General features: G+C 35.8%; 1 protein-coding gene across 3 annotated transcripts in view; it reads right to left on the bottom strand.

Annotated features, from left to right (window-relative positions):
• Positions 1-4,168: 4,168 nt before the first annotated feature.
• The window catches only part of LOC134548920 (transcription elongation factor A protein 1), a 44,104-nt gene continuing 20,928 nt past the window's right edge, over positions 4,169-27,344 (bottom strand). For 2 of the 3 annotated variants that reach the window (XM_063394180.1, XM_063394187.1), the window contains 8 exons: positions 23,801-23,863; positions 18,709-18,814; positions 10,873-10,960; positions 9,726-9,874; positions 7,876-7,932; positions 6,845-6,999; positions 5,279-5,425; positions 4,169-4,360 (listed from right to left, as the gene is read on the bottom strand). In XM_063394180.1, the coding sequence (XP_063250250.1) occupies positions 4,184-4,360; positions 5,279-5,425; positions 6,845-6,999; positions 7,876-7,932; positions 9,726-9,874; positions 10,873-10,960; positions 18,709-18,814; positions 23,801-23,863 (942 nt within the window). In that variant the 3' untranslated portion in view covers positions 4,169-4,183. The remainder of the gene's footprint in view (positions 4,361-5,278; positions 5,426-6,844; positions 7,000-7,875; positions 7,933-9,725; positions 9,875-10,872; positions 10,961-18,708; positions 18,815-23,800; positions 23,864-27,344) is intronic. The other variant, XM_063394195.1, reaches the window with a different exon arrangement.

Below are 27,344 nucleotides of genomic sequence, written 5' to 3'. Positions count from 1 at the left end.
CTTCTGCCATAAAAGGTATGAGTATCATTTCAATGACATTATAAAAGATCTTTTATACTAATGTTGTAACTAAATTAATCCCAAACTCTTTGAAATGAGAAAAGAATTTAAGAGTAGTGATGACCTAGTGAAACAGAAGCTAATATACAGATGTATAAAGTTGTGATTAAAAGAAGTGAAACTCCTCAGGTTTGTTTATATGAATGACTACTATTTCAAGATTCATTTCCAGAGGCATGTGTTTGAAAGGTAATGCAACCACATTTTACAGAATGAAGACTTCATGTTGATGAATTGAGTCCTGTCTAGGCTGCTAAGGGTTGTGAATTTCAATTTAAAATTCATGTATGTGATCCCAAGTGGAATCCTGAACTCTGGATAAAAACTAGGCCCTTCCTTGGATACAAAAAAACCCCAAGATCACTGGACAGATATTTCCCTTCTGCTTAGTGATAGTCAAAAAGAACCATTCAGTACAAGATAGTTTAAAACTCATACTTTCTCCTGAACAAGGTAACCGAATATATGAGCAAATGCATTATATGTGAGAAAATGTCTTCTAATGAAGGATCCAGAAGTAGTGTTTTCTGAGCAACGGGATTCTCAGAAGGAATGTGGCCTCCTCTTTCTCTCTATTAGAATTGTGTACAAACTACCTCAACTTGAAGGACAACTCTGTTCCATCTGAGAGAACTGAAGTGTCCATAAAGGTAATAACCAAACGTGCTATTCTTAGATGGGAGAGATTAATCACCACACTGCTGGCATGTTTCAGTGCATGAAATATCCCAGTGTACTGGGTCAGTCACAGCACAACTGCAGCCCATTAGACAAGGCAGCCAGCTGGAGAAATGAGACAGTCCCAGCCCCACCTTTGCATCCTCTCCCATACAGGAGGGCAGTTTCAGACAGCTGTGAAAACTGCAGCCACTGTTAAACAGAGGTCCATCCAAAGATCAGTCCCAGAAAGTTTTATTTTTCCATTTGGGTAACCAAAATAAATCATAAATAGAACAGACGCATTTTTGAATTAAGTTGTTGCACTCCATCTTTCACTGCGCTCTTTTTACCATGGGAGCAGAAGAGAGAAGGATGAAGGCTGCTACTCAGCCATCAGGTATCATCAGGTGAAATCACACTTTATTTCAACTCCTACTAGGATATATCTGCATCACAGAAAGTGCTACCACAGTTCCGATTCTTTTAATAAAGTCCAGATATAATCTGGTGACTGCAGAAGGACAATTACTACATTTTCTCAAAAGATATTTCTTCTAAGTGTCACAACCAGACACAAAGATTAAAGCACACAAAGTATGAGCAAGGCTATGCAAACCAACCAGTGCCTGCCCAGTATATATATGCTATGAACAGCTGTGGAAATTTAGGTCTACTCTGCATCCAATTTGCTGTCATATTTAACACAATCTTTTGGATTTATTATTTTACAAAGGTCCCCAAACAAAACACTAATTGACAGTAAACATGTGTAATTGGTTTGTTGTCCTCAACAACTTGAAAAAAATTAATTTTACATCTTTTAGTAACTCTTAGGGAGCAAAGTTCCCAAAGGACCTACACACAGGCTAAAAATTAACCCATGCTGCCAGTAGAAAAAAATGTTTCCTAAAGGGTAGTAGTGTAAGCTGAGCTAAAATGTTTATATATAAAAAGCTATGCAAGAAACTTCAAATGCTAAGCAATTTTCTCCTAAAAAAATAGTTTGTAACAAAACTTTTTAAATAATTTTTCCCTTCAGCAGAAAAGCCACACTTCCTTGCATAAGCTGACTAGAAAAGCTTGCTGTATAAAGTATTAACCAAACACTTTTTGTCTCTCAAAGCTCAAGTGTCATCATACTATTTCCAATTCATTTGTTGCCACCAACACACAAAAAACATTCAACGTAGAAAAACTTGTTCTTCCTTTACATTCAAGGAATTTATTCTCCAGGAGCTGTGTATACTCTTCTCATCTCCTCAAGAATAATTTATACAGTGCCAAAATAGACCTCCTCAGCCCCAAACTCCAGCAAATTAAGTAATATAAAATTAGATTTAATGAGAGAATTTAACCTCTTCTAAAGATGTTGACGTGTTTTTCCTTGAAAACACATTTGCAAATATTTCTAAACATGCACTGTTAAAATGCAAACTCTAAAAAAGCAGCATTTATATCATTTCTCATATGGAAAAGATCACAACTTTAATAATTTATTCCCACTTGCAGGTCTATGATTGACACTGGCTACCCTACATCTCAAAAATCATTTCATGAACAAAATCAATTGCATTTAAACGAAAGGAGTACAGCATTATCTCCTCAGCCAGTTTAATGTGATGAATTGGTTAGCTGGTGTTATTAGGATAGTCTAGAACACAATGCCTTCGCTTATTTACAAAGTCTAAACCCAAGTTGGTCGTCAAGCACAATAAGCAAGACTGAACACTCAAATCAGATTTTGACCACTCTTCTAAGACATTCTTAGAAATAATGCCTACTGAGAGAATGTAAAATACATGCTTTGGGCAATAAAATATATTGCATTGATTAAAGCTGGTTACATAAACAAGCTTAACCAACCACTGCAAAAGAGGTCATCATATCCATTAGTAAATATTCAAACGCCATGACTGCAAATTTAGTCCTAGTCCAGAAAGAACACATACAAACTAGAGAATTAATTAAATTGTGTTTTAGTTAACAACTGAGTTTAATGTTATGAGGAACTTATATACCTTTTCTGCTTGCAAAGCAAATTGAACAGAGCAGACAGAGAGAAACAGATTTCATTCTTACAACCGAGCAAATGTGGAGAGGCAAAATACACACAGGAGGAGCGTGTATATTTCAGACCACAAAAAATACAGTACATTATTCACATAGTTAGAAAAAAACCAAGACAATTACCAAAATGTTTAACTGGTAAAAGTTTAATGTCAACTTACTTATAAAAATGAAAAAATATTTTAAAATTCACCATACAATTGAGCAACCTGGCCCTACTGACTACCAGCTATAGGAAGGCATTTAAGGAAATGATGGTTGTGTCAAAATGAAGGCTAATTTGAGGCATGTATGCTGCTTTGAAACAAAAAGAAAAGAAAAACCAAAAATCCCTCTCACTTGCAGGAAGCTAGATTGCTTAGCCTAGTTTTTAAAGCTAATTACAAAATCCTCGTTCATACTGGTCCAGATGTCTTGACATTTTCTTCTTCTAACAGAACTGTCAAAAGAAAAGAATTTTTTATGAGATCTTCATATAGCTTAGTTCTAAATCTTTGCAAGAAGAAACAGAAATACAACACCATGCTTAGGATATGGAAATTGTTGATTAAAAGCATTTGCTTACATTTTAACCATTCCAACAGGCATCTGTATACAGACACTTCTGTAACTGGCACCTTACAAAAGGTTTTAAGGACAGTTTTCAGGTACTGCAAACAAATTTAACTGATTCCATCAAACAACTTCTAAGCTTTATATATTATTTAGATGTCTCAGAGCATGTATTTGAACAATATTCAGCAATAAGCTATGTAAACCAAGATGCATAAAGTATTTTTTATGTGGCAGTTTAATGTATACCGTGGCATGGCCCTGTGGAGCTGCAGCATTCTCAACACAGAAAAATAAGAGAACGAGGTTATCATGCTTCCTATGGCATGCCATCACACCCTAAACTGTAAATTTTACAAGCCTTTATTTCAGTGTTTCTCTGTTTTATTGAACTACCAGTGTTTCTCAGAAGCTTTATAAACTCCTGTTTCACAAACTTAAAAAAAAGATTCAATCAAGTTATCACTGCTCTACACTTGTCCTGGCAGAGGAATACAGCAGCAGTCATCTCTCTTTTATTGCTTTTTCTTTTCAGAATAACAAGAAACCAGAAAAAACAATAGCAACAAAAGGTCTAAAAAAGGCCTGTTACACTCACCAAAGCAGAGATTAAAACCAGTTAAAAGAACTTTGGGTGAAGAAAGAGAAAACACAGTGACTAGCTTGTCACCACTTCGTATGGCAAAGCTCTATTGTAACCAAATGTCTCAAGGACTAAGTCCTGGCTTCTCCCTTTGCCACCAACCTACTTGAGAGATCTCACATCTTCAGTCAAAAATACATTTCTAATTTAAAGCTATTTTGCAATCTCAAAATGTAACACCATTAATGGGTTAAGAAGTAACTAAAAGTCAACAGAAAGTGGTTTGTCACATTTACTGTAAACCCAAATTAACCACAGAGGCTGGCTGCCTGCTATCAAATATGCAGAGCAGTCTAACCGTCTTACCTTCCATCTGTTTCCACATTCATTACAGACAACAAACGTTGTCATGGGTTCATCAGCGCTGCGGGTTTGAACCTTTGGCAAAGGCAAGAGCCAGAGGGGAAAGAGAAAATTAGTATCTTCAATTTTTGTTAGTGTGTGTTCAATGTAATTGTTTAAATCAAAGTTTAACATTAAGGAAACAAATTGCATAAAAATACAAGTTAACTTTATGTATCAACTGAAACACGGCTTTTTGCCTCACTATAAGCCATTATAAACTTAGATTTGGAGAGATTTAGAAGCACTAAAATTCGAATTTCTGCATTGAAACCGTACATGTATTTCTAGGAGTAGATTCTGCACTGAAAGTACAATGTCCAGTACAGCTTCACATACATTTACTGATGCAAAGGCTTAAATGTCTCATGACTGAAAAACAGTTTGCTATTTAAAACATCTTATAAACTATATAAAATATAAATGCAGCTGATCCTATAATGAAAATTACATTCCCTGAAGCACTGTTAAGCAAATTAAAGCACCCTTTCTATGGTTGTAGGAATGACTGTAAATCAGGGTCTAGTGTTAGTCAAATGATACATTAAATATATATATAAAATATACATGTGTATATACATATATATCATTTTCTACTATTAAGTCCCTCTGTAAAAATAAGCTTACACACATTAAAAACAGTCACTCTCCACCACATAAAACCTTCATTAATGTGACATATTAAGAAGAGTTAGCAAAAATTCCGCACTGTAAAGAAAGTGAAGTTTCAGTCTATACAGATACTCAGCTTGGATCTACATAAAATTTTTGGCAAATAAATACAACAAACTTGCTTTATCTAAGCACAACTAAGTAGATACAGCTGTCTTCACATTTTGTAATTTGTCAGCATTTCATTAAAAGTTCATTTCACCATTCCATTTTTTTGTCTGACAATCTTTATATAGGACTTAAGGTTTGAAAAAAGGAAACGAAGAGCAAATAATCACACACCTGGGTGTATGTACAGTTCTTCTTTTTGCACTTGCCACATGTAAACAGATCAGTTTGGGTACCTCCTGTTTTAGCCATCTGGTGCTCTCTGATAGCTTCTTTGGTCAGATTTTTGCGCATTTCTTTCAGCTCATCACTTGCCATTTCCTATAAAGGACAAAGAGCAGACAGAGTTTACTAGAGAATTTTAGCTTTAGAACAAGTTACCACTGTGTGAGCCAATACAATTTTTTATTTAGAATCCATGAACAACAATTCTGCTGAAGGGCAATGTAATTCTACACATTTTTAATTTTACAAGACTTAAGCTGGGATATTTCACAGCACAGAAGCTACAAGAAGTTAAAAATGTTCTCGTTTTAACACAGATAGGAAAAAAAAGCACAAGTCACAACATCAAACATCTAGAAACATTTCTATGATGCAAATACACTTCTGAAGTTCAGAAATGTAAGCAAGGCAAGGTAGAGGACTGAAAAGTCCTCTAAAGAGGCAATAAAGAGGCCCTCCCTAGGTTAGATCCTTGGATAATTATCTCATTAACCTACATAACATTTACTACAGGAAAAATTTACATTACTTTGACTACTTCCATATTTGTACTGATAAATACAGTACAGTCATAATTTATCGTATGTCATCAGAAATCACATAAACTTAGTTTCTAAACACTAACTAAAGAGCCCAGAATCACCTGATTTCTTTTCCCTTTAAAATAGTTTTAGTGCACAAGATGTCTACTAGGTCTAGCAATCAAGTGTGCACAGCAAAACCAATCTGTTACATTTTTCTTCCATACAGTTTTATCAGTTTTATTTGCCATCCCATGTAGATGTGGAATGAGAATCTTGTATCAATGCTGTTTCACTTCAGAAGTAATCTTAACATGAAGAGGGTTTTAACCATTGACATTTTAATCCAAAACATTAATCAAACAAAGAATGTGCACTGGACAGGACAAAAGATATGTTTGTGCATATGTACATAAATATTTAGAACAAAGAAAATCAAAATACATACTGAAGGTACAATTTGCTTTTTTTACACGTTCTTTCACCAGCCTCTGTTTGCCCTAACTTTTATGTAAAGCTATATTAAAAAAAACAAACAACAAACCAAACACAAACAAACAAACACAAAACCTCTCAAAACCCACTCAAGAAACCAACAAAAAACCCCAACACAACCTTCTTTTGGAATAAAGTTAGTCACGATTTTCATTAGTTGGCCACAACTAATTTCTCTCAGTCTCCTTTATACTTCATTTGAGGGGGCAGAATCTAACACATAGAAGCAGAACTACAGAACTGAAACAAAATGTTAACAAGATGCACTTTCATTTTTCTCTCCCATAAAATCTAATTTTCCATTTGACTTTCTAGATCTATTTTGACTTGTAAAGGCACTTTCATGCCCTCTACCCCAACACAACCCTATAATTCAGATTCTGCAAGCCACAATCTTTCAGACATACGGGCAGTTTACATGAATTACTTTTATGGCTAATAAATATAGGTCAGATGTAAGTCCAAGAGGGAAATAGTTCAAGACCTGAGCTTTACTTACCTCTGCTGTCATTTTGGCAAACTTGTCAGGAGGAATGTTTCCACATAATACATTTTTCCTTAGGTTAGGATTCTTTGCATCCTTGAGATTCGCTATCCTACTTCGTACCCTATTTTTGTATTTCATATCAGTGTTTTTTAATTCTTGAAAAATAGGTGCTTGGGATTTAAGGAACAAAACATGGATAAGTAAAATAGAGTAAAACATTAACAAGTAAAAAAGAGCATTAGAAAGGATTCATTCTGTGGGGCAAGTTCTAAACCAATGTACTTGTCCACTGTCCATCAAGTCTTCCCCCCCCCAACCAACAGCTACTTTCCTGTTCGACACAGCAGAATTCACAACCTTCTGAAGCCTAATCATAGTTTAGTACAGGGTCAGTGAAATATGAATTTTTGGGTAGCAGGACCTCAACTGTAATTGTGAAAAGTCACCCGTAAGTTTATGTCCAGTTTCTTGGCCACATCCTGAGAATTAATTAATTTCTGAACCAAATTATTTCAAACAATGACAGTTTACTAACATAATATTTTTGTTGTTGTTGTTAAAAACGAAGCCCAGACCTCTGTTCTGGAACTATTCAAACACTGCTACCAGAACCACCCTTATTCATACTTCGAATTCATTTAGAAATCAATTTGTAGAAAATGAAATAAAGACACTAAAAAATTATTAAGTCTGTTAACAAGAAAAGATTTTTAAATAGCATAGAAGAGCCCAGCATTTTATGTAAGAATGCTTCAGAAGGTACAATATTGCTGCTACAAGAAAAACACATTGAACCGAAAAGAACCCCCACACACTCACCTACATGCATTCCTACATATTTTAAGTCAAATCATTTAAGCTGGGCTGTTTTTTCAAACACTGAATTTATGTACCAATGTGTTGAACACAGTTGCCATTTTTGTTTTATATGAAATATAAAAACACTCAATAATATATAGATCAAGTTAATTCATTTGAAAATTACTGCATTTTTAAAAAAAATACTCCTGCTCTAGAGCATACAGATATACAACAAAGGATATCTTCTTCAATCTGAGAACCCAGCTCTTCTTCATCAGCACCAATAGCAATGTAATCATCTGACAAAAAAAAAAGATAAAATATTAGCAACCTGACACACTGTTCTATATCCCTGAGATCCCTATAGTTCCAGAACTCTGAAACTCAGCAAATTATAAAACACCTGCAGTGAGTCTTCTTTTTGTATATGTAGTTTTAATTTACTGTGTATATAACCTCTCAAAATTTATTACTTGGAAGAACACAATTAAGTGAAAAAAAGCAGAACAGAAGTTTAATAGAATTAAAAACATTTAAAAACAAAAAAACTTCTGACACCTAGTTGTAAACACAAATAGAAACAAAAAATATTCCAACAGGCTTGGCATCTCTCCCATCTCCACAGCCTGTGCACAGAACAGGCTATTATAAAAGGAAAACATTTTATATTGTGTTTAATCAGTTGTTTTAGTTCCACACAATACAAGAATAAGCAAATAAATGTTTTGCATACATGGAAGAGAAAGATTTCATTAGAAACATAGCAATTAAATAACAAACAATCTTACTAGATTTTTTCTAATGAAAAGCAGAGATGTGTCATAAACCACATAAATTAGAGGAAATAGACCACAGCAGTCTTGAAGGCAATACAACACTTGAACTAGAATGTCTCAAGATAACTGTTTATTGTTTCTGCCCAAAATGCTTCCTCACAAAGACATCTACCTTTCCAAGACAGCTTAAGAACAAATTAGATAGTGTATGCCTCCTCATTTCAACACGGGGGTATTTCAGTGAGTAATCCAAACATCATTTGTCCTTTGATCTCATACCAAAGTCCATAAAACAAGAAAAAAAACCTTATTTTTTTAACTCATGGATCATCAGTTTACATGTGCTGTAGAAAACAGCACAGCAAAAAAGGTTTTTGGAAAATGATCTAAAATGAAGACTACATAGAATTATGAATACTGTATATTCATACATAGTATGTGACTGTCTGGTCCCAAAAGAAGTGGATGAACTCTATATCCAGATGACCACAAATTCATGGTCTTTAGTCAGCTTTGCTTATTGTCTATACCTGAATTTATATGAATTAAAAGAAACAATAAAAGAGTGAAAAGAGCACAGATTATTCAGAAGTCTAGTTACATTGGGCTACAAGTTACACTAAGCTAAGAACAGAGAAACAGAAGTTGGGTCACAATTCTGATAAAGAGGAGGATGTATCAGAAAAAAATCAGGTAATTCTGAAAAGTCCAGCTTCCAGTTTGCACCTTATAGCAAAGCATTCAATTTTTCAGTTTAAAGACACCCAAGTGTTCATGAGAGAGAAAAAAACCCAGAACAGTTCAGGAATTTACAGATACTCAGATGGCATGACTCTCTTATTGCAAATTATTTTGATGCAATGTCAAGAACAAATCAAAATAGAAAGGCAGCCTTCAAAAACTAAAATCTGAAGGTTCCCAGGACTTCTGTTGTAAGAAAGACAGTCTTGTATATGGTCACACCCTCTCAGTCAAAAAGGCAGAGAAAAAAAAATAGCAGCCTCTACAAAAAGATTTAAATGAAGCATTAAGGAGGCAGTAACATCCCTGAAAAGATCCCCTGTTGGTATCAGATGAACTGAGCCACACAATGTCCTGAATTAGCAGCACCAAAAATGCACTTTGAAATATTCCTGTGCTGTCAAGGTTTCTCATTACTTGCACCTTGGGTGAACTGGTTTCTGGGTCTACACACACAAAGGGACACAAACAGGGTTTATTCCACTGTACACGACAGGAGAAAAAGTAGAGTGGGAAAGACAGAAGTAGAGAAGAAGGAAACAGTTAAACTTGAAAATATAGTCTACAAAGCTCACCTCCTGTTCTGAGAGCTGCAGAGAGCATTTCTCTGCATTTCACTCGTACAGAGTCTGAAGTGCTTGGAGCCCGGGGAAAAGAAGGGATGAAAGAATTTGAGGGAGCACTACCCTCCTCCTTCCTGCTGCTGGAATTGCTACTTGAACTGCTAAAGAAAGGCAAAATGAAAATCAATATCAATGGTTTTTCCCCCTTCTTCAAATAACTTTGATTCTGGGCAAAATACAGGTCTTTTGCCACATCCATTTGATGGTATTCCAAAATAAGAACACAGGCCACCTTTTAGAAGTTATTTATAGCTCTAGAGTCAATACAATTTTTAAAGTGTCTTTAGACTATTCACTAGGGTATTCCACACAATAGAAACACAGCAGGTATTTCATTCCATTATGTGGCACATAAGCTTTAATTCTCAGTTCTTTATATTAACATGAAATTTTTTTTCCTCCCACGATACATCTCACCAACATTCACTCTGCAGCAAATACCTTGCATTCAATCTGCTTCCTGTTCTGAAGGGGTGCCATGGCCACCCCCCCCAGCCCAATTTATGTAGTTTTGCAAACTGTAAACCAAGTTTTCAGCTTCCATCTGGACATACAGTTAGAGGCTAAACTTCAATTTTAAAATGGTTGTGGAAAAGAGATCACTAAATTCAGAAATGTATAGAAGAAATGGGCTTGCAAATACTCTTTTATAGATGTTCTTCAGCTCCTGCAGTGACATTAATGTATGCTTCTTTTTCTGGTAACACATTTTGTGTTTACCAAAAAAAGTGCAAAATGTTTATTAAACATAAAAGCTAACCCAAAAAAGAAGCATATGCAATTACCACAAAGCAGAGACTGAAAGTTGTTTTACAGTTCTCAAAGCTGGGTGCTAGTACTGAGAGAGGACAGAGCATTGACAGACCCAACAGATGGAGTAAACAATAAACTTGTCTGGCCGTATCTTGACCTATGGGGGTTTTTTTTCATGTCAACAGTAGCACAGTTTACATCCCTAACGACACACTGTTTCTTGTACAACTCTGTCTTTCAGAAAAGAACATGGCAGCTGTCTCTCATATAACAAAATCAGACCAAAGAGTTTAATGTTAATTTATAATGAGTGAGGTTATTTGCACAGCCATTAAGAATTAAGCACCTTTCTTCTCTGGCTTCAGGGCTGTTTTGTGAGGAAGATGCAGGCTCCTTCTTCTTTTCTTCAGAATCTTTATCAGTTGAGGGTCCATCTGGAAACACAAAACATGAGAAACTCTCTTCTACCCAGAAATAGTAACTGATTTAAAGCAGTGATAAAATATCATGATTTCTCCTGAGCCAGTTGGAAATGCTATCAGCTCCCACACTCTGCTTTGACCTTCTCTTGCAGTACAGCCTTCCACTTCCCAACACCCTCCCAATGCAGGAAATGGAAAACAAGTCAACACTTCAGATCCTTCAAGACAAGTCCAGCATCTGCTTAAACAGGCAGTGAAGACATGATGGAAACATAGACTTTTATGATTTATTTTTTCCAACACTCCTGCATTAGGTAACAGTAACTTCCTAGGTATTGCGTCAAGTCTCTGGAATTTGTCTTCCATGCTTTATATATTTAAGTTCCTACTACATACATGCTGTTCTTTTTAATTATGTTGAGGAAGACACCATGGTTGGCAAAATATAATGTCATTTTCATATTTTCAAAGGACTTTTCCAGACATACAGACACTATTTTGTGTCATAGCTCTTAAATTATTTGCCTCAGTATTTAAATAGATTTGAATCTGCCATTCCCATACAGGTTATGTTTCACTACAATTTTATAGAGAATAAAGACAAAAGTCTTTCTGGAAGAGAGCAATCACAACATTTAACTCTAGCACAGCAAGAATGCATACACCCTTCTATTGTAAAGAGGATTTCAGAGTGGCTAAATTGAGTGCCTGCTTTGATTTGTTCTCTAGACAGGCTGGCTCTCTACTGCCTACAGAGAAAGACGAGTGAGATTTGCATCACTGATTGACAGATTTTGTGAATTCCTCTTTCCAAGCCCTTATAAAGCTGTTATTACACTTCTAAATTCGTAGACTGTATTACTGGAATGAGCATATATTACAAACTTTAAAATTAATTAAAAACAGAACAAGAAAAGGAGGGAAATCTGTTAAGGCTCAGTCTTGCCAACAAAGATATCCTGAACTAAGCATGTAAATCCTTGTTTAAGCATCTGAAAGTATCCTTATTTCCAAAGGAACCCCATCCCTGTGCTTCTCAGAGGAACTTGGTTGTACATAACACACAAATTTGGGTCTCTTCAAACATGGAGCTTTTAAATTTTATTTTTATAGAGTAGAAAATAACTGTACTGGCTTTCTTTTTATAGGAACAATAAAGTGAATGTGATTTTGATCCTTTCCTTAACCTGTGAGTTAAGGAATTTATCCAATCAAATACCGCTTTATTAAAAAATCATCATAAAAGGAGAGCAGAGACAGCAGTACTGGATCAGATCAGGTCTACTCTCCTGTCTCCAGCTGCACCTATACAGAGATGCACACAAAATAGTATAGGAACCAAAAAAGCAAAAGAAGCTCCTTCTCCAGAGTATTCCCCCAGGCTTCAAGAGCTTACCCATTGTTTGCAATGTTGTATTCAACTCTTGATGAATTTAGTTTAAGAAAAAAAAAAGATAACTAAACACAGATGATGCACTCAGGCTGACTGTCTTTAATAAGCCTAAATTGTTATTCAAAAAAATTCCTAATAAAGACACCAATTTAAAAAAATAATTTAACTAAGAAAGCAAACAAGACTATAAGCTGAATGGATCACATGAGTTCTCTGCTATGACAACTGAAGTGCACTAAGAGAAAGAAAACAACTCCCATTTTTAACATGCATACTCACTCTCTCTATGGCAACAACTGATTACATGATATAATCTTTAAAGATGTTCCAAATATGCATGCAATCTCACTTAACTTCATAATGTTTTAAGTACATGCTCATTTTTGTCAGACGCTTTAAGACAAACCAGCAGATCAAAGAGGGATTTTGGGGTACAGCTCAAGTCCTGCACAACAGGAGCTCTGCTTCAGCCCATTTATCTACACTTTTTTTTTCCTGGCACACAAGTTGTCAAATTCAGAACTGACCTGTGTATCTCTGCTTATTATGCACCATACACACCACAGTGGCATAGCTGGCACTCTTTTCTCAAACACTTCCATTTAGCCCAGCACCATTTCACCGAGGGCAGGCACCTGCCAATACCCCAATGGCTTCTCTCCCTTACAGAGGGCAGGGTATACACAAGGCACAGAGATAAAGGCACAGCTCCTCCTATAGCTGCAGACCAGTCTATGCAGGGATGTCTCAAACCAAGGTCACACTTGAGCAGCTGAGACTGGAGTCTCAAAAGTATGTCTTCAAAACTGCAGCTTCTTTAATCACTTAGGAGTTTATAGATATTTTTTGTTCAATCTAGCTTCTGAAAGCTGAAAATAAAGTTAATATTATCCTGAGTGTTTAAGTCGCTCTTATGGATTATAAATTGGAAAGCACTGCAAGAGATGCTTTCCATCTTTAAACTCACACAGTAATAAGGATGTCTTGTTTTATTGAAATACTGTATTGACAAAAGAACAGAGTGCAATTAACAGCCTGCTAGGCAGCATTTCATCTATCCTCTGGGGAAAGAAAAATTATCCTTGACAAATTAAAAGTCCCTACTAATTAGCTTATTTTACATCCAATGACCAGACTCTAATAGAAAGGAAGAATGACATCTAATGCGAACTATGAACAACCACAGAAATTCTAACAAAGTAAGATGGAAAAAAATGTCCCTTCGGTAAAATATCTTTAAAATTTCCAATGTGATTCACCTCAGGAAGTCCACAGAACATTATAAATATCTGTATAAAATAAACTACAAGTTGTGCAGTTCCTTTTTGCAACTCCATACAGCTATTCAAACTTACCAATTTTTTTTTCAGAAACAAATGGAAACTGTCACTGATTTTAGGACTGAAAACTGTAAATTTACAGTTTTAGGTACTGCATCTTAAGGCAGCCATAAAAAGATCTCAAAGCTTAGGTTTTTTATAATAGAAGTTCATTTATATCCATACTTCTTTAAAATACAAAGAACATGGTGGTAACAAGAATAGACTATTAGCCATTGGAATAAGACAAAGTTTAACAACTGCACTGCAGTTTGTATCTGGGACTTGCAATTAATTTGAAAGATACTTGAAGCTTCACCAGTGAAAAATCTCTCTAGGGTCAAATAAGACGTAACAGTAGTTTGTGTTATCAAACTAAAAATTTTAATGTAATAACATACAGCCAGATAACATAATTAATCTGAATGTTAGAAGCCATTAATAACTTTCTCCTAGATTTTTCTAACTGTATTACAAGCCAACACTAGACATTTGCTAGTAACAAGAAAAAATTAGAAAATATAAATACATAATGTTATTAATTTATAAATCTAACTTCAAATTAAGAAAAATATTAATTTTTTTTCCCAGAAGTATTAATAAAAGGTGGCTAGTTATTACCTGGAAGCACATGAAAATTTAATTTAGCGGGATATCGTGCGTTGCCTACTCAGGAATCACTGCCAGAACTTGGAAAGTTTTCTGAGTATTCAGTTTAAATAAATTAAAGGAAAGAGATAAGAGAACAGGTATCAAATTACATAGTTACTAATTTAACAACAACCTTCATATTCAATAATTATTTAGGCTTCATTTTCCAGACTCTGACCAAATAATCTTGAGATGCACAAGCAGCTACACTTGTCAGCTATTCCTCTACAATATGTAGTAAGGCATGAATGTAAGAACAGTAAAGTTTCTTTTCAGTAGCAGCACTGGGAGGAGGAATATCTAAAAACCCATAAATAAACAACGAAATTATGAACTGTTTGCTATTTTTAAAGATTTTTTATCATCAGTGACAAAAGACACATGGACTTATGTGTTTTTCTCTCATATAGAATAATGCATTGTGTCTCACTGATTAGCTTAACAAATTACAGAGCTACTAACAGTACATGAACAGTTCCAAACATACACTTGACAGGAGGTGATTTCTACAGCTCATACTCCATATGAAAATGAAACTACTGAAATTGTTTTTGCACTTGGTTCTGCTTGATGTCTTATAAAGACGTACTCTTCTTATCAATAGTTAATAATATTTGTAAATGCTTTTAGACTCTAATTTAAGAACTTGTTTTGCCAGGAACTTTTTTTTTTTGAGCAAAGGCAATAGGTTTCAAGATGTTCTTGAACAATTTCACTTATGACAGCATTAACATACCTGTAAGATAGTCCTAGACTGCACTTACTGGCTCCAGGAGAATCAAATCCAGGTTTGAAATAACAAAGGATTTTGTGAGCAAAGTAATCTTAGTAAAATACTTCTGTGATCCCTGACTGGTGTCATTAACACTTAAACACTCTTTTGAAATAAAATTACTCCAGCACGCTCTTCTTTGAAATAGGCATTTCAAACTGTTTGTGGACTCACTTTTAGTTTTCAATACTGGCAACAGATGATCACTTAATATTATGAATATTGTGCCATGATTCTGCATTTTTAGTTCAGTATATAAAGTTACTGGAGGAAAGTTTACTTAGAGGTCTGGACATTCTTTTCCACTGTATATTCTTCAGTTCAGCAAGTTATTATTTATTATGAGAGTTATATTCTCAAAGAATTTTTGCTGCTTTTCTAACATAGGAAACATTCCTGACAACCTCAAGGAGTAAGCACAGATTCATTATCTGCACAGCATACTCTGTATACTCAGCTACTTGGCAAAACAATCATTATTTGTAAATCTCATGTTATAACTGAGCAGCATTTTATTCTGAGAGCTGAAATTAGCTCCTTATGCAAATTGTGACCATCTCTGCTGTGTAGTTTAACTTTCAGAAAATATCTGAAAGGGACCTTGCACTGTGGCTCACCCAGTGTCACTTCAGACAATGGTCACAAACCCTCTGCTGCACAGCTTCCAATCCCTCCAAAAAACCATTGGTAACCTGGGAAGCTCAAGTCAAACCACAAAGATCTGGTGATTCATAACACACTTTGATTTGTTCTCATGCTTCCCATGCATTTCTGAAAACTAAATTCTGATAGCATTGAACTGAAACATTACATGCAGCCTGAAATTGTTTAGCCTCAACAATTCTTGCCTAAATTCAAAATGTCATTTATAAAAATAACTCACAAAGACTTGAGAGCTCTGAGTACAATGCTCGGTACGATTAACAGCTGTCCGCTTCTGCTGCCATCTTTGCTCCGTACCATTTTACATGCACTATAAACAGCACAATCGAAACTGATTTCTCAAGCAGCTCAACATACGGTATTGCGTATTCTTCCAAGAAAGTCAAAACTAATGATAAAACAGAATAAGAGTACTTTGTAAGATTTCCACCCATACTTATACCCTATCTTTCACAGTTATGAAACTCTATGTTCTAATGAGTTACTGAGCAGTGAAAAAAGAGGCAAAACATTTGCCTTACTGTGCTTTATTATCAGATCTACATTACAACCACAGAAAATTTAACTACCTAAGTTTTGAATGTAAGCAGTGCTGTATTTTCATGATTAATTTGATTTTATGCAGTAAGTGCATTACCACAACTACACTAGAGCTGGCACAATAATGTACACACAATAATATCTATTCTGCAATAAAAATTAGCACATGAATGAAGGTCACATACCCACTGCCTCAAGAAGTATTCAGTTCTGATAAATGCCAAATATTTCTTATTTGCTTTCCAGATCCTTACATGTTTGACTTCGCCTCATGCAAAAAGCCTTAGGCAGAGTCCCCCAACTGTGTTAAAACAATCTGAATCTAGCAAGCTATGAAACAGGAAGCTCCACCTTGCCCCAGCTGTTTGTTACTGCTACAATCCCTGTGCAGGAAACTAACTGCAAACAGGCTGGACCAAAATGTGATAGTTGAAATTTAAGCCAGAAGAAATGAACAAAACAATTCGTTTCCAACTGGTCAGTTCCCAGCTCTGGTCTTCTGGATAGCCACTCCAGGATCAGTTGTAACACAGGAGGGAGCAAAGAGGCTCCTGTGCAGAAGGGAAGTCAGGACTGCTCCTTTGCACAGCAGCCCACACCCAGAATGACCTGCCGTGACCTTCAGGCATCACATTCTTACCCAGACTTCTACAGCATGGACACCCTCCAGGAAGGGGTGACACTCCCCATGTTTCACAATGTTTGAGTACTTAAACACCAGTAAACTTTAAGTAACAACGGATTAAGATTTTACTGATTTAAGGTACTCAATTGTCAACAAAATGAGACAATTATTTTTAATGTCTCAACAAAGGGCAAATCCTTTAGTCAAAGGACAGTGATAATCAGGCAGATTATCCCACTCCCCAAAGAGAGCAGCATCTGAGCACACTCCCACTGAGAGTTCTGTTGGAAATGAGAGTATCTCCTCTACTATGTTGTCTAAGATAAGTTGCAGTATTAAAAATTTGAGCTTTCAAGAAAAAAATCAACTCTCACCAAATATTGATAGCGTTTTGTTTTTAAAACTTAGACTAATAACTTTTAATAACTTGAGAGCTAAATCACTCAATCCAGCAGCTACTTTCAGAAAGTCTTTAGAGTAACTGATGCTACTATGCAAGTCAATTTTTCCACTTACATACTTTACCACTCTTATATACTGATATAATAGAGTTGGACTTCTACATTTAAATTTAAAAATAAAATTATTTTCACTATTTACCAGTTAACTGTGATCAATTCCTATGCTAAGACCCTGTATATGCATTTACTTTTATTATGAAGGTCATTATGAATTTAAAGGTATTTTATCAGCAAGTCTAGTGTTATCTAATTTTAACTACTAAAACTAACATTATTAGTAGGTAGGTTAAAAGTCTTTAAGGTAGCTTGAAAAAGTTTTCTGTAGAGGCTGTTGTTTCTTACTAGAGCATCAAAGTTTAAGTTTCTGACAAATTGTCCATTTCTACAGACACAGTATTTTCTATATCATTTACAAGACAGTAATAAGGTATCTGATAAAATACTTCATAATTGATAAAAATGAGGCTGAATTCAAATGGTAGGGGACTCACACTCTCCTGGTTTTGGCATATTTTTCCAGACAGAATAGTAAATATTTAAATCCTAATGTAAACTGTTTTCTATTTTAAAATTTTAAGCTTCAAAAATCTTGATTTACCTTTAACTTACATACAAAGAAACAAAACAGAGTGCACCACAGTGTATGAATAAAAATAGGTGGACACATTGTGACATTTAATTGTTTTCAGATATATTAAGTACTACCAAATTCCCTCAAATAAAACCCTAAAAGAAAGGGTTTAAGCGTATTAATTGCTTTAAGGGAAATTAAACAAAAAGTATTAAGTCACTAATTAGTAAACTGCTTAAAAACGTGAAAGTTTTAGAAAGTACAGCGCTGTTTCTCACTACCTGTAAGTTCTAACAGATTTTAACAGAATTTTTGCTGGTTTTTTTCCTCTTCACAAATCACTTCATAAGCAAACTTCAAAGTCTCCACACTCTCACATGAGATTTAGCACCAGTTCTTCAGAGTACTTGTTATATTTGACAAAGCAAATAGTCAGGAAGAGGTTTGTTAGTGGTTAGTGCTGCAGTAGTCACTCCAGCTCAACTGCAAGCAGTGAGACTCCAGGAATGAATCACATCAGAGAAGCTGATTTCCTACTGCCTGCCAGCCCCAATAAAACCCATTAACTGTTTCTCTGCATGCACTCTCACAGTAATGGCCTGGTGACAGTCAAAGAGTAAAAAAAAAAAAAATTACACCAATGCAGGAAGTCTCCACATTCACATGAAAGCACAAAAATGTCTAAAGCAAGGCAGTGTCGATGATGAGCACCAAGGCTTCACAGACTTAAAACATGCAAGAGCAGGGATGTTTATGTTGCCATACCTAACAGCTTCTTCCAAGACTTGATAAGAGATTTTGCTAAAGATGTAACCTCTTCATCTGTGCTTTGCTTGCGTATTGCATTCACTGACATTCCAATTCTAGTAGACTGCAAAAAGAAATATATATTATCACAAATGACATGAAGACAATTTAACAAACAAACATACATAAATTTTACTTTGACACTATTTTTTACAATATCTTTATTTTTTTGTTTTGTGGTGGGCTTGTTTCCTTTTTTTCTTGTGATTATCAGGACAAAATACTGCAAGCCTTTATAAAAATGATTTTAACAACATGGACATTTTAAAAAGAAATAGAACAGTATTATCATTTGTTTTCATCATGAAAGTTTGGGGAGGGGTGGGCAGTGATGGTAGGCACAAGGGTTAAGGACTGTATTTATATTTCAGCACTGTAAGAAACTTGCTAACTTCTTCACTGACATCATACTCTTAGAATTCCCATTTAGTGGCTGTAGAAAAAGCTGGGAGCTTTTAATACCAGCTGGGAGCAAGCATGTTTTAGGGACCTAAAAATTTTGGTGGCACTGAGATTTTTTAGAATCCTTAGCACAGAAAGTTCTGACTTTAGATAAAAGCAAAACTCTTTGTGTTTAAGATTTTAAAGAATGAGCTGTCCTATCTTTCTGAAAGGACCAAAGCAGTGACAAGTTTTAAGCCTTTGCCACTACTGCCACCTAGAGTGAATATAAGTTATAACTGATGCCTTTCAAGATTCAGAAGATGAGGACATAACTTTAGCTCAACAGTAACATTTTAGAAAATTTATGGCTAATATGTTCATGTAACAAGGAGAAAATTTCCACCCTTTTAGCTTCACAAGAGGAGAAAAACATTTAACAATACAAATAAGGATTTTATTGTCTTTTTGTATTTTGACTGATGACTATTTTTTTTTATTTGTTGCTAAATGCTCAGTTTTATTGCATTGTCATTTACAGGACTCACTAAATTCAAATTACTCTACTTACTTTTGTGGTGGATAAACTTCCTTCTTCTTAAAAGGAAAATTTAAATCTTTGTGGCTTGCTAAAAATGGAAATGATTTGTTCCTGTAAATTACTTCTTACAACCCAAATAACACTTTCTGAGGCACCATGGATATGCTAAATGACTGGAAACATATTGAAATAATCTGTAGCTTGGCTTTACTTCAGCCAAGTAAACACATCAAATAAGCTCAAGCCTGAGCATCAGCTCTAAACACATATTTTGGGTTAAAGAAAACAGATGGTTACTCACCTGTAACTAAAGTGTTCCAAGATCTCTGCTCACTCACATTAACAGTACTGGCCATTTCTCTTGATATTTTGAACACTTAAATCTCAACATTATGTTCAGACAATAAAGAAAAAAATGTCCTTGAAAATCCATAAAATACCACATCTGGATGACAAAAATGCATCTACCAAAAAACCCAGCCCTCCATTAATACCTGGGCACAACGACAGCCTATGATCACCAGCAAAGGGAAAACACACCAACTTACAGACTTACTTAGCTAAGTAAAATCCAAAAACTCAAGTAAAATTCAAAACTAGCTAGAAAAATTTCTTCTGATGATGACACAAGAGAGACAGTTTATAGGAACTGTCCGAACTGCCAGCTTTCCTAAAGTAGTACATAAAAATAACTCATTTGTTTGCTTTTATAGAGCACTGGATCAGGTTTACCTGAAGAAAGAAGTAATGATCTACTAATTTATCTGCCTGCTAACTGGCACAGATAGTCACAAAAGATCAGTGTTATACTCTCAAAATGACTATGTTTTAGTGACAAACCAGCTGACAGTATTTGAAATTTCCGTAGTCTTCCTGTCTGTAGAGCTGTTCTTGTAATTGCCATTTTTAAGTGAAAAACTCCAGTAATTTCACTCTTCCCCACTTTAAATTCTAGAGCACTTTTCATCTGCTTTCAGAGTAAAGACACTGTGCTGGGGTGACTTTATGATGCTTGTACACCAATCATCTGTTCTGTCTGTGCTGTATATTGAGTTCTGTGCCTTTGAGACTGGCTCTGAGAGCAAAGCAGGGAACGAAGAAGTGCCAAGTTTGTTTTGAAAACAGCTCTCACTCCTGCACATTCCTCTCCAGACTGTGTTCCTCTGAAGCACAGACCGGTGGCTGGGACAGAGATCTTTTTTTGCTTTTTAGTTAGTTTTAGCTAGCTAGGGCAGAGAGGTTCCCTGGACTGTTTTTTTTTCCTTTTTCTTGGGACTCTTTAAATCTGCTCTGGACTGAAAACCTAGAGAAGCACCGAGGGCTCGCAGCCCACCAGGCCTGGGCCTCCAGAGGGACAAGGGCAAGGATTTTCTCAGGTTTACCATCTCTCTTCAGAGCAGCAAGAGGTTTTATTGTTTCATATTATTTATTCTTGATGCTTGTGGGCATTTTGTTTTTTAAATACATAGGTTTTTTCCACTTTTCTCCGAGGAAGTTCTTTTCCCGGACTGGCTGGGAGGAGGGGCCTTTTGGGTTGCGGAGGTTTGCTCCCAAATTTGCCCTAAACCAGAACAGACTGCCAAAGACAGCATAAGACAGCTGTTTTCTCCCTGAAACATTGAAGCTTTGGCCAGCAGCCCTCAGTAGGTGTGAGCAGCAGTGAGCATAAGTAACCTATGACTGAACCCAAAGCAGAGCACACGGTGGCAGCAGGTGCTCCCTAAACCAGAACAAATACAGAAATGTAAGGAACACAGCAAGAGCAACCACTGAAGCAAGCAGAGGTGCTACCAACTTTAAATTGAAAGTCTATGAGGATAGAGAATTGGTGAGCACTTGGACCAAAGTAGAACAAACCAAAGAAGAAATAACCACCTCTGGGTTCCCAGGTCTCCACAGCTTGCTTGCCAGTGAACTGGCCTGAAGCCATTAACAAGGGCTGCACATCACAGCCTAGTTCTGAGCATGTGTGTGTAATTTCCTGTAAAACCTGTCTGTTAAAATAAAGCCTGGCTGTCTCACTCACTATTTAGCTGTGCACTAACCACAATTAGCACCAGAGACACGATGCCTCTAATGCTGTGAAGCTGCTAAACAGATTTGCAAGTCAGACCACCGGATAAATTGTGTGAGGAAGCTTACTGGCTCCCTGCCTAGCTGAGCAAGGATCAGCTTGCTTACATAAAACTTGTCAGATGTAACACAGTGGTATTACTGCCTGTAATCACTGCAGCTTTCTGTGAAAATAAATGTGGCAAGAAAGACACAAGACACCAGCACAAGTCCAGATGACTAATATGCACCTTCCTATTGCACATACCTGTAAAACAAGTCAGAGGACCGCATCATTTCTGAATGATGCTGTTGAAGTAGCAGTGGCATTACACAAAAAATCATCACTTCTCTTATTACACTGGAATAACAAAGCTAGCAGAGCTTTTCTCAATGTAGCCAGCTTTCAAAACTTCTTAAAAATGAGTATAGAAGTATGTTTTTCACTTATGGTCTGCATTTCATCAGCTCGAACCTCTTTGTCAGACGTTTTGATCTACACAGAGAAAGAAAGTGCCTCCACTATCTCATGATCATCACCCCTCTTGGCACTGGCACACTGATGACCCACCTCCAGGGCAATGAGTGTGATTACTGCGCATTTCAACTCTCGCGCCAAGCCCACCATTGCTTAAACAAATTCGGGAGGGCAACAAAGAAAGTTTATGTCAGACTTTATATATTTATCAAACTCTCAAGGAAAAAATAAAAAGTAAAATTGAGTCCAAATATGTTGCTCAATGCAATCTTATGCTGTGGAACTGTTTTGAATACAGCAATGGATATTTATGAAAAGCTTCCTAACTAAGGTACAGTCAATGCACTATGTAAGGATATCCCAAAGTACTTGAATTTCCAGAGCACTTGCAGATTTTTTAATTCCAAAGGCAAAAGAACATTATTATACTTACTGCAAAATATAATTTGCATTGAGAACTTCACAAAGAAATTCCAAAGAATCAGGTTAACGAGAGGGGTTTTCTGGGTTTTGTTCTTGTTTTGTGTGGGCTATTTTTTCTTTGGGGTTTTCAGTTTGTTTTCTTTTTGAAGAAGAAGGTTGAACATAGGGGACAAAGTATCAGAGTTGTACCAGCATTCATGCATAAAAGTGACACCTCAAAATTCCTATTTTCTGTCAGAAATACTATTAGTAAGAACTTACTAAGTACATTCTACAAGTATATAGGATGCATGAATCAAAAATGTCATTGCTTCTGACACCTTTGAAATTTGAACTTTATAGCTAACTCTTTATGTGACTGTTAATTGCCCTTTACAAACAAGTTACTTTTAAGTCTCCAATTAAGGTGTCTACTACAGGAAATCAGGTCTCAGATTTAACTCTGACATTTGAAAATTTTCACAGATAGGGAATATCTGGCTAGTTTGGAACTAAAGTTGCTCACTGATAAATTACATGACAAGCTCTAAAACTTGACATGTAAGGAAAGTTGACCAAGTTTATTTTTTGAAAGAATTTACAAATAATATATGAAATATCGTTAAAGATGTAAATCTAAGCAACATTAGTGAGAGTATCCATGCAACTGGGAGAGACTGTACCCTTCCATCACTCCAGCCCAGGAGAGTAAAAGAATATAATTACCTTAAGCAACACATTACTCAGACTGAGGAAGGGGAGATGTGGAGTGTGTCTCAAATCCAACTTGCCTAAAAAGTATCAACTATGTTTCTCCTCAAAAGGCAAAACCAGAACTAACTACATAAGAAAAGATGGTATCAGCTGTAAGAAGGTGCATTCTCCTTCAGGAGTAAGGAAACACACCATATTTGTGTTAGAGTGACAATGTGAGATTCTATGTCTGCTAAATTTGTAAGCAGCTCTTCTCCTTTGTCCATGGTAAACTTTAGGAGTTTGCTCTTGGAAGAAAATACTTCAGGTAAGTGTCCTAAATCAGGTGAAGTGAGATCGATTACCATGTAACAAAATTGATGCTTCCAAGGACTTTTGACCTAGGAAGCTACTTTAACAGTGCAACCTTCTTTCAAATCTGCTGGCTGCACCTTCTTCACTATGGAGTTAACATTTGCAACATAACAATAAGAAAATCATACCTGTAGTAACTCGAGGGTCATGGGAATATTCTTAAGCTCCTTCAACAAATCAAGAGCTCCAGCCTAAAAAAGAGAAAGAAAATAAAAAAGTCAACTTAGTAGCAATTAGAAATTTCAAATATAATATCAACAATATAATCTTATTTCACTTCAGGGTCATACACAGGGTTCAAACCACCAGTTCTCAATTTATCCACAGAACTAGAACAAGGGATGTTCCACTTCACAAACTCTAAGCATTAACAGGCCTTAACTTGGAAATCAAAGTATTCACTCAAAGACTAGGGGAGTTTTACTGCATATAACTCAACTGACGGTCAAAGCATTCTGTCAATTACTGCTTAACCAACAACATCTTCAAGGGTGCTTCCCTTAACAGCCTCAGAAACCATCCAGACAACAGCAGCAATTTTCAATTCAGAACAATCACATCAGTTTTAGCACAGGAACTTGCTGAGGAGCTCTGCACAGTCCATCAGTAATGCACGCATATATATAAAATATACACAGACACTATTCTTAACTGTATTTGTGTTGATGTGGCAAAGCCATACATTGTGGGTTTTTCTTTTTCCCCTGCTAAGACTGCTAGCAAAGGTACTAACTAATTCTGTGTAAGCAGCTTTCTAGATAGATGATTCAAGTTCAGAGATTGTACCATTAGCTGTTACCAAAGTCTATACCCAGCTACTCCAACAATTCATTCCTTAGCAATATAGGGCTTACTTTAAAAAAGTTTGCATAAATGTGGACTCTGTAATTCTTTTTAACCTCTCCAACCTTTTTGATTTACCACCTCTACTTCAGCAAAGCTCTGCACCATCCACTTGTGACTGTGCACATGGGCTGCCAGCCTACAAACACCTCCCAAAGGCTGAGATGATTTGGCTGTTACTCAAGTGCACGTGGTCCTGAACTTGGAGCTATGAACAGAAGGGAGGCAACAACTGCCTGTGCAGCCAAGAGGCCATTCAGTTCACTCAGGCTCAGGTCTTCACCTTCTCTTCTCTTCTTTCCATTCATGAGGTTTAGAAATAAATCCTAGAAAACTTCCATTTGCAAATCTGTGAAATTTGACTCACTTTTCTTTCCTTACCTCTCAACTCACCCTATTTTATTTTGCATTTTGCTTGCTTTTCAAATTCTCCCGAATCAACTTCTAATATAACACCTGTTGCAAGGAAACTTAAAACATTCTGCTACATCTGCAGTCTTACACTTTAACCACTAAAGATAAAATAACACCAAGAGGAGGTTGAGAAAGATGGAAGTGGAACTTTGGTGTCACATCCAAAAACCCTTAGCCTTGGACACCTTCAAATGTCTGCTGCAACCTCTGTTTTTCAAACACTTCTGACCCAAAGAAGCCTCCAAACCCAAACATTTCACCAAATCCCACTTATACAAATTCAATTAACATTTAAAGCTGAAGTTTTACTATTTAGCCATGGTAGCAAAAGACCATTTAACTTTTATTCATGATATACAAAACTTCTCCAGTCTTAACCACAGTATTTTAGCAGCAGTGATGCAAGACTGAGAAATGTTATGATGTTTTCAGGTGCTAAATTGAGTTGGCATACTAAACCATATCTTTCTCTCAACAGCCATAAGCGTGGTTTCTTCTGTGCAAACACAGATCCAAATAAAGCAAGTGAATTATCTTCACTGCTACAAAACAAAATCAAATTCAAGAAAATTTTCTTAGCCAAAATAAAACTAATGACAGAAGTCAATGTGTCATTTTAAAAAATATAATCTGGTAAGACTTACCTCCAAACCAATTAAATTATTAGCACATTGTACACAGCATGTAATTTCAAAATAAACACACCTTATTATAGTCTGCAAATGCAATATGAAAGTAACACTGTAATGCAAAGTAGCACTTTCTTCATCTCATCTTAGAAATACAGTTTAGTCAAAATTCCTTTGCCTGTTATATCCCTTCCCAACTGCACATGTGAAAACAAATTTATTACTCCCAGAGTAAATGTTTCCCAATACTAGCAACTTGATACATAGCAGGTTAATAAACCATGCAACAACTAAAAAAACCCAAAGAGAAAACAAATAAAAACAAACAAACAAAAAACCCCACAAACAAGAATGAAAAAACCCCCAAACCCCCACAAACTAGAAACAAAAACAAAAAAGCCAAACCCAACCAAAAAACAACAGGTTAACAGATGTTACATTTATGCTGGTTTCTCTACTAAATTACCAAAATTGATAATGCACTAATCCTTTCTAAGCCTTTACTTCTCTAATCAATTATACTGTGCACCAAGAACTAGAGGCTTTAAAATTAAATTTAAATTGATTTTAAACTCATACCAACTAAATTGCTTTTCATAATCACTTTTCTTAGCATAAAGTCAAATGCTCTCTGTATCTCAAAACTAGTGTGGAATTTGCACAGTATAACTTGTAATTACTTTTCTCCTGATGTAAGACTTCTGTGGTCAAAACCCCCCCCCAGCCATAAAGACTATTGTTATAAACCCTCTTTTAAACGCATTTCTATATAATTTTATAGAAAATGAAAGACAATGTCCCATTTTCCTAGGCTGGCTGTCTTTCAATTTACCTTGCCACTAAAATTTACAGAAGTCAACTTCATACAGATCGAGTAGATTACTCCTCTCAGCTTCTTTCAGCTGGTCAGATCACAACAGCACAGAACAGTATTCTACAGTCATATTTTAAAGCTGAGCTTCAGGCAATAGAAAATGGGGTATGTTTTTGAAGACAGCAGAGCTAACCAGTTATGATTTTGTTCTACTTAAAGGAGTATACATTTAATAACACAGACAATTTTATTTTCTTCTCTAAACTCGAGCATTCTTGATTTTTTTTAATCCATGGGTGCAGCCTTAGTTTTCACACCTATTCATTACAGCAGCTTAATGAAAGAAAAGTGTACTTACATAAAAGAGAAGCTCAAAGGAAGGCACTACAGGTTTTAATGTAATCACAATTCTGAAGGAGAAGTAGTGTCTACTTCAATTTGAAGCAACAGCAGAAACACTATCACACAGCGCATTAAATACTAAATCATATTATTTCCTCCTTCAAAACAAAAGAACTGCATATATCATTTCACTAAAATAGTTATGAAATCTGCACAGCTACAATTAAATCCTTAGTCAAAGCAAATGACCAAAAGTCTGACTCAGAAAGAGTGTCCGCATGGCCTGCCCTTTTAACTCATCAAAAGAAATGCCACGGAGCGCTTTGCCACAAGCCAGAGTCACCTTTTGTATGAGATCAAACATTTCTTGTCATCTGACTCTTGACAGCTTCAGAGTGAGCAAGTATCAAAGCTTTTTTTTCTTTCTTTTATTATTAATGCATCTCATCAAATCATTCTCATTCAAAGACACAGACCAAATACATGTTCTTGATGAGTAAAAATGGAGAAAGGAACACAAGAGGCTGTCAAGAGCATAATTAATTATTCAGTGGGTACTTGTGTACGAATGCATTTCTCAATTCTACTTGAGACAATAAAGCACCTCTTCATAGAGACTACCTTAACAAT

The sequence above is a fragment of the Prinia subflava genome, chromosome 1, assembly GCF_021018805.1.
Source record: "Prinia subflava isolate CZ2003 ecotype Zambia chromosome 1, Cam_Psub_1.2, whole genome shotgun sequence".
Lineage (NCBI taxonomy): Eukaryota > Metazoa > Chordata > Aves > Passeriformes > Cisticolidae > Prinia > Prinia subflava.
Note: the sequence above shows the minus strand (reverse complement) of the source record. Positions and strands in the feature narration are given on the sequence as shown.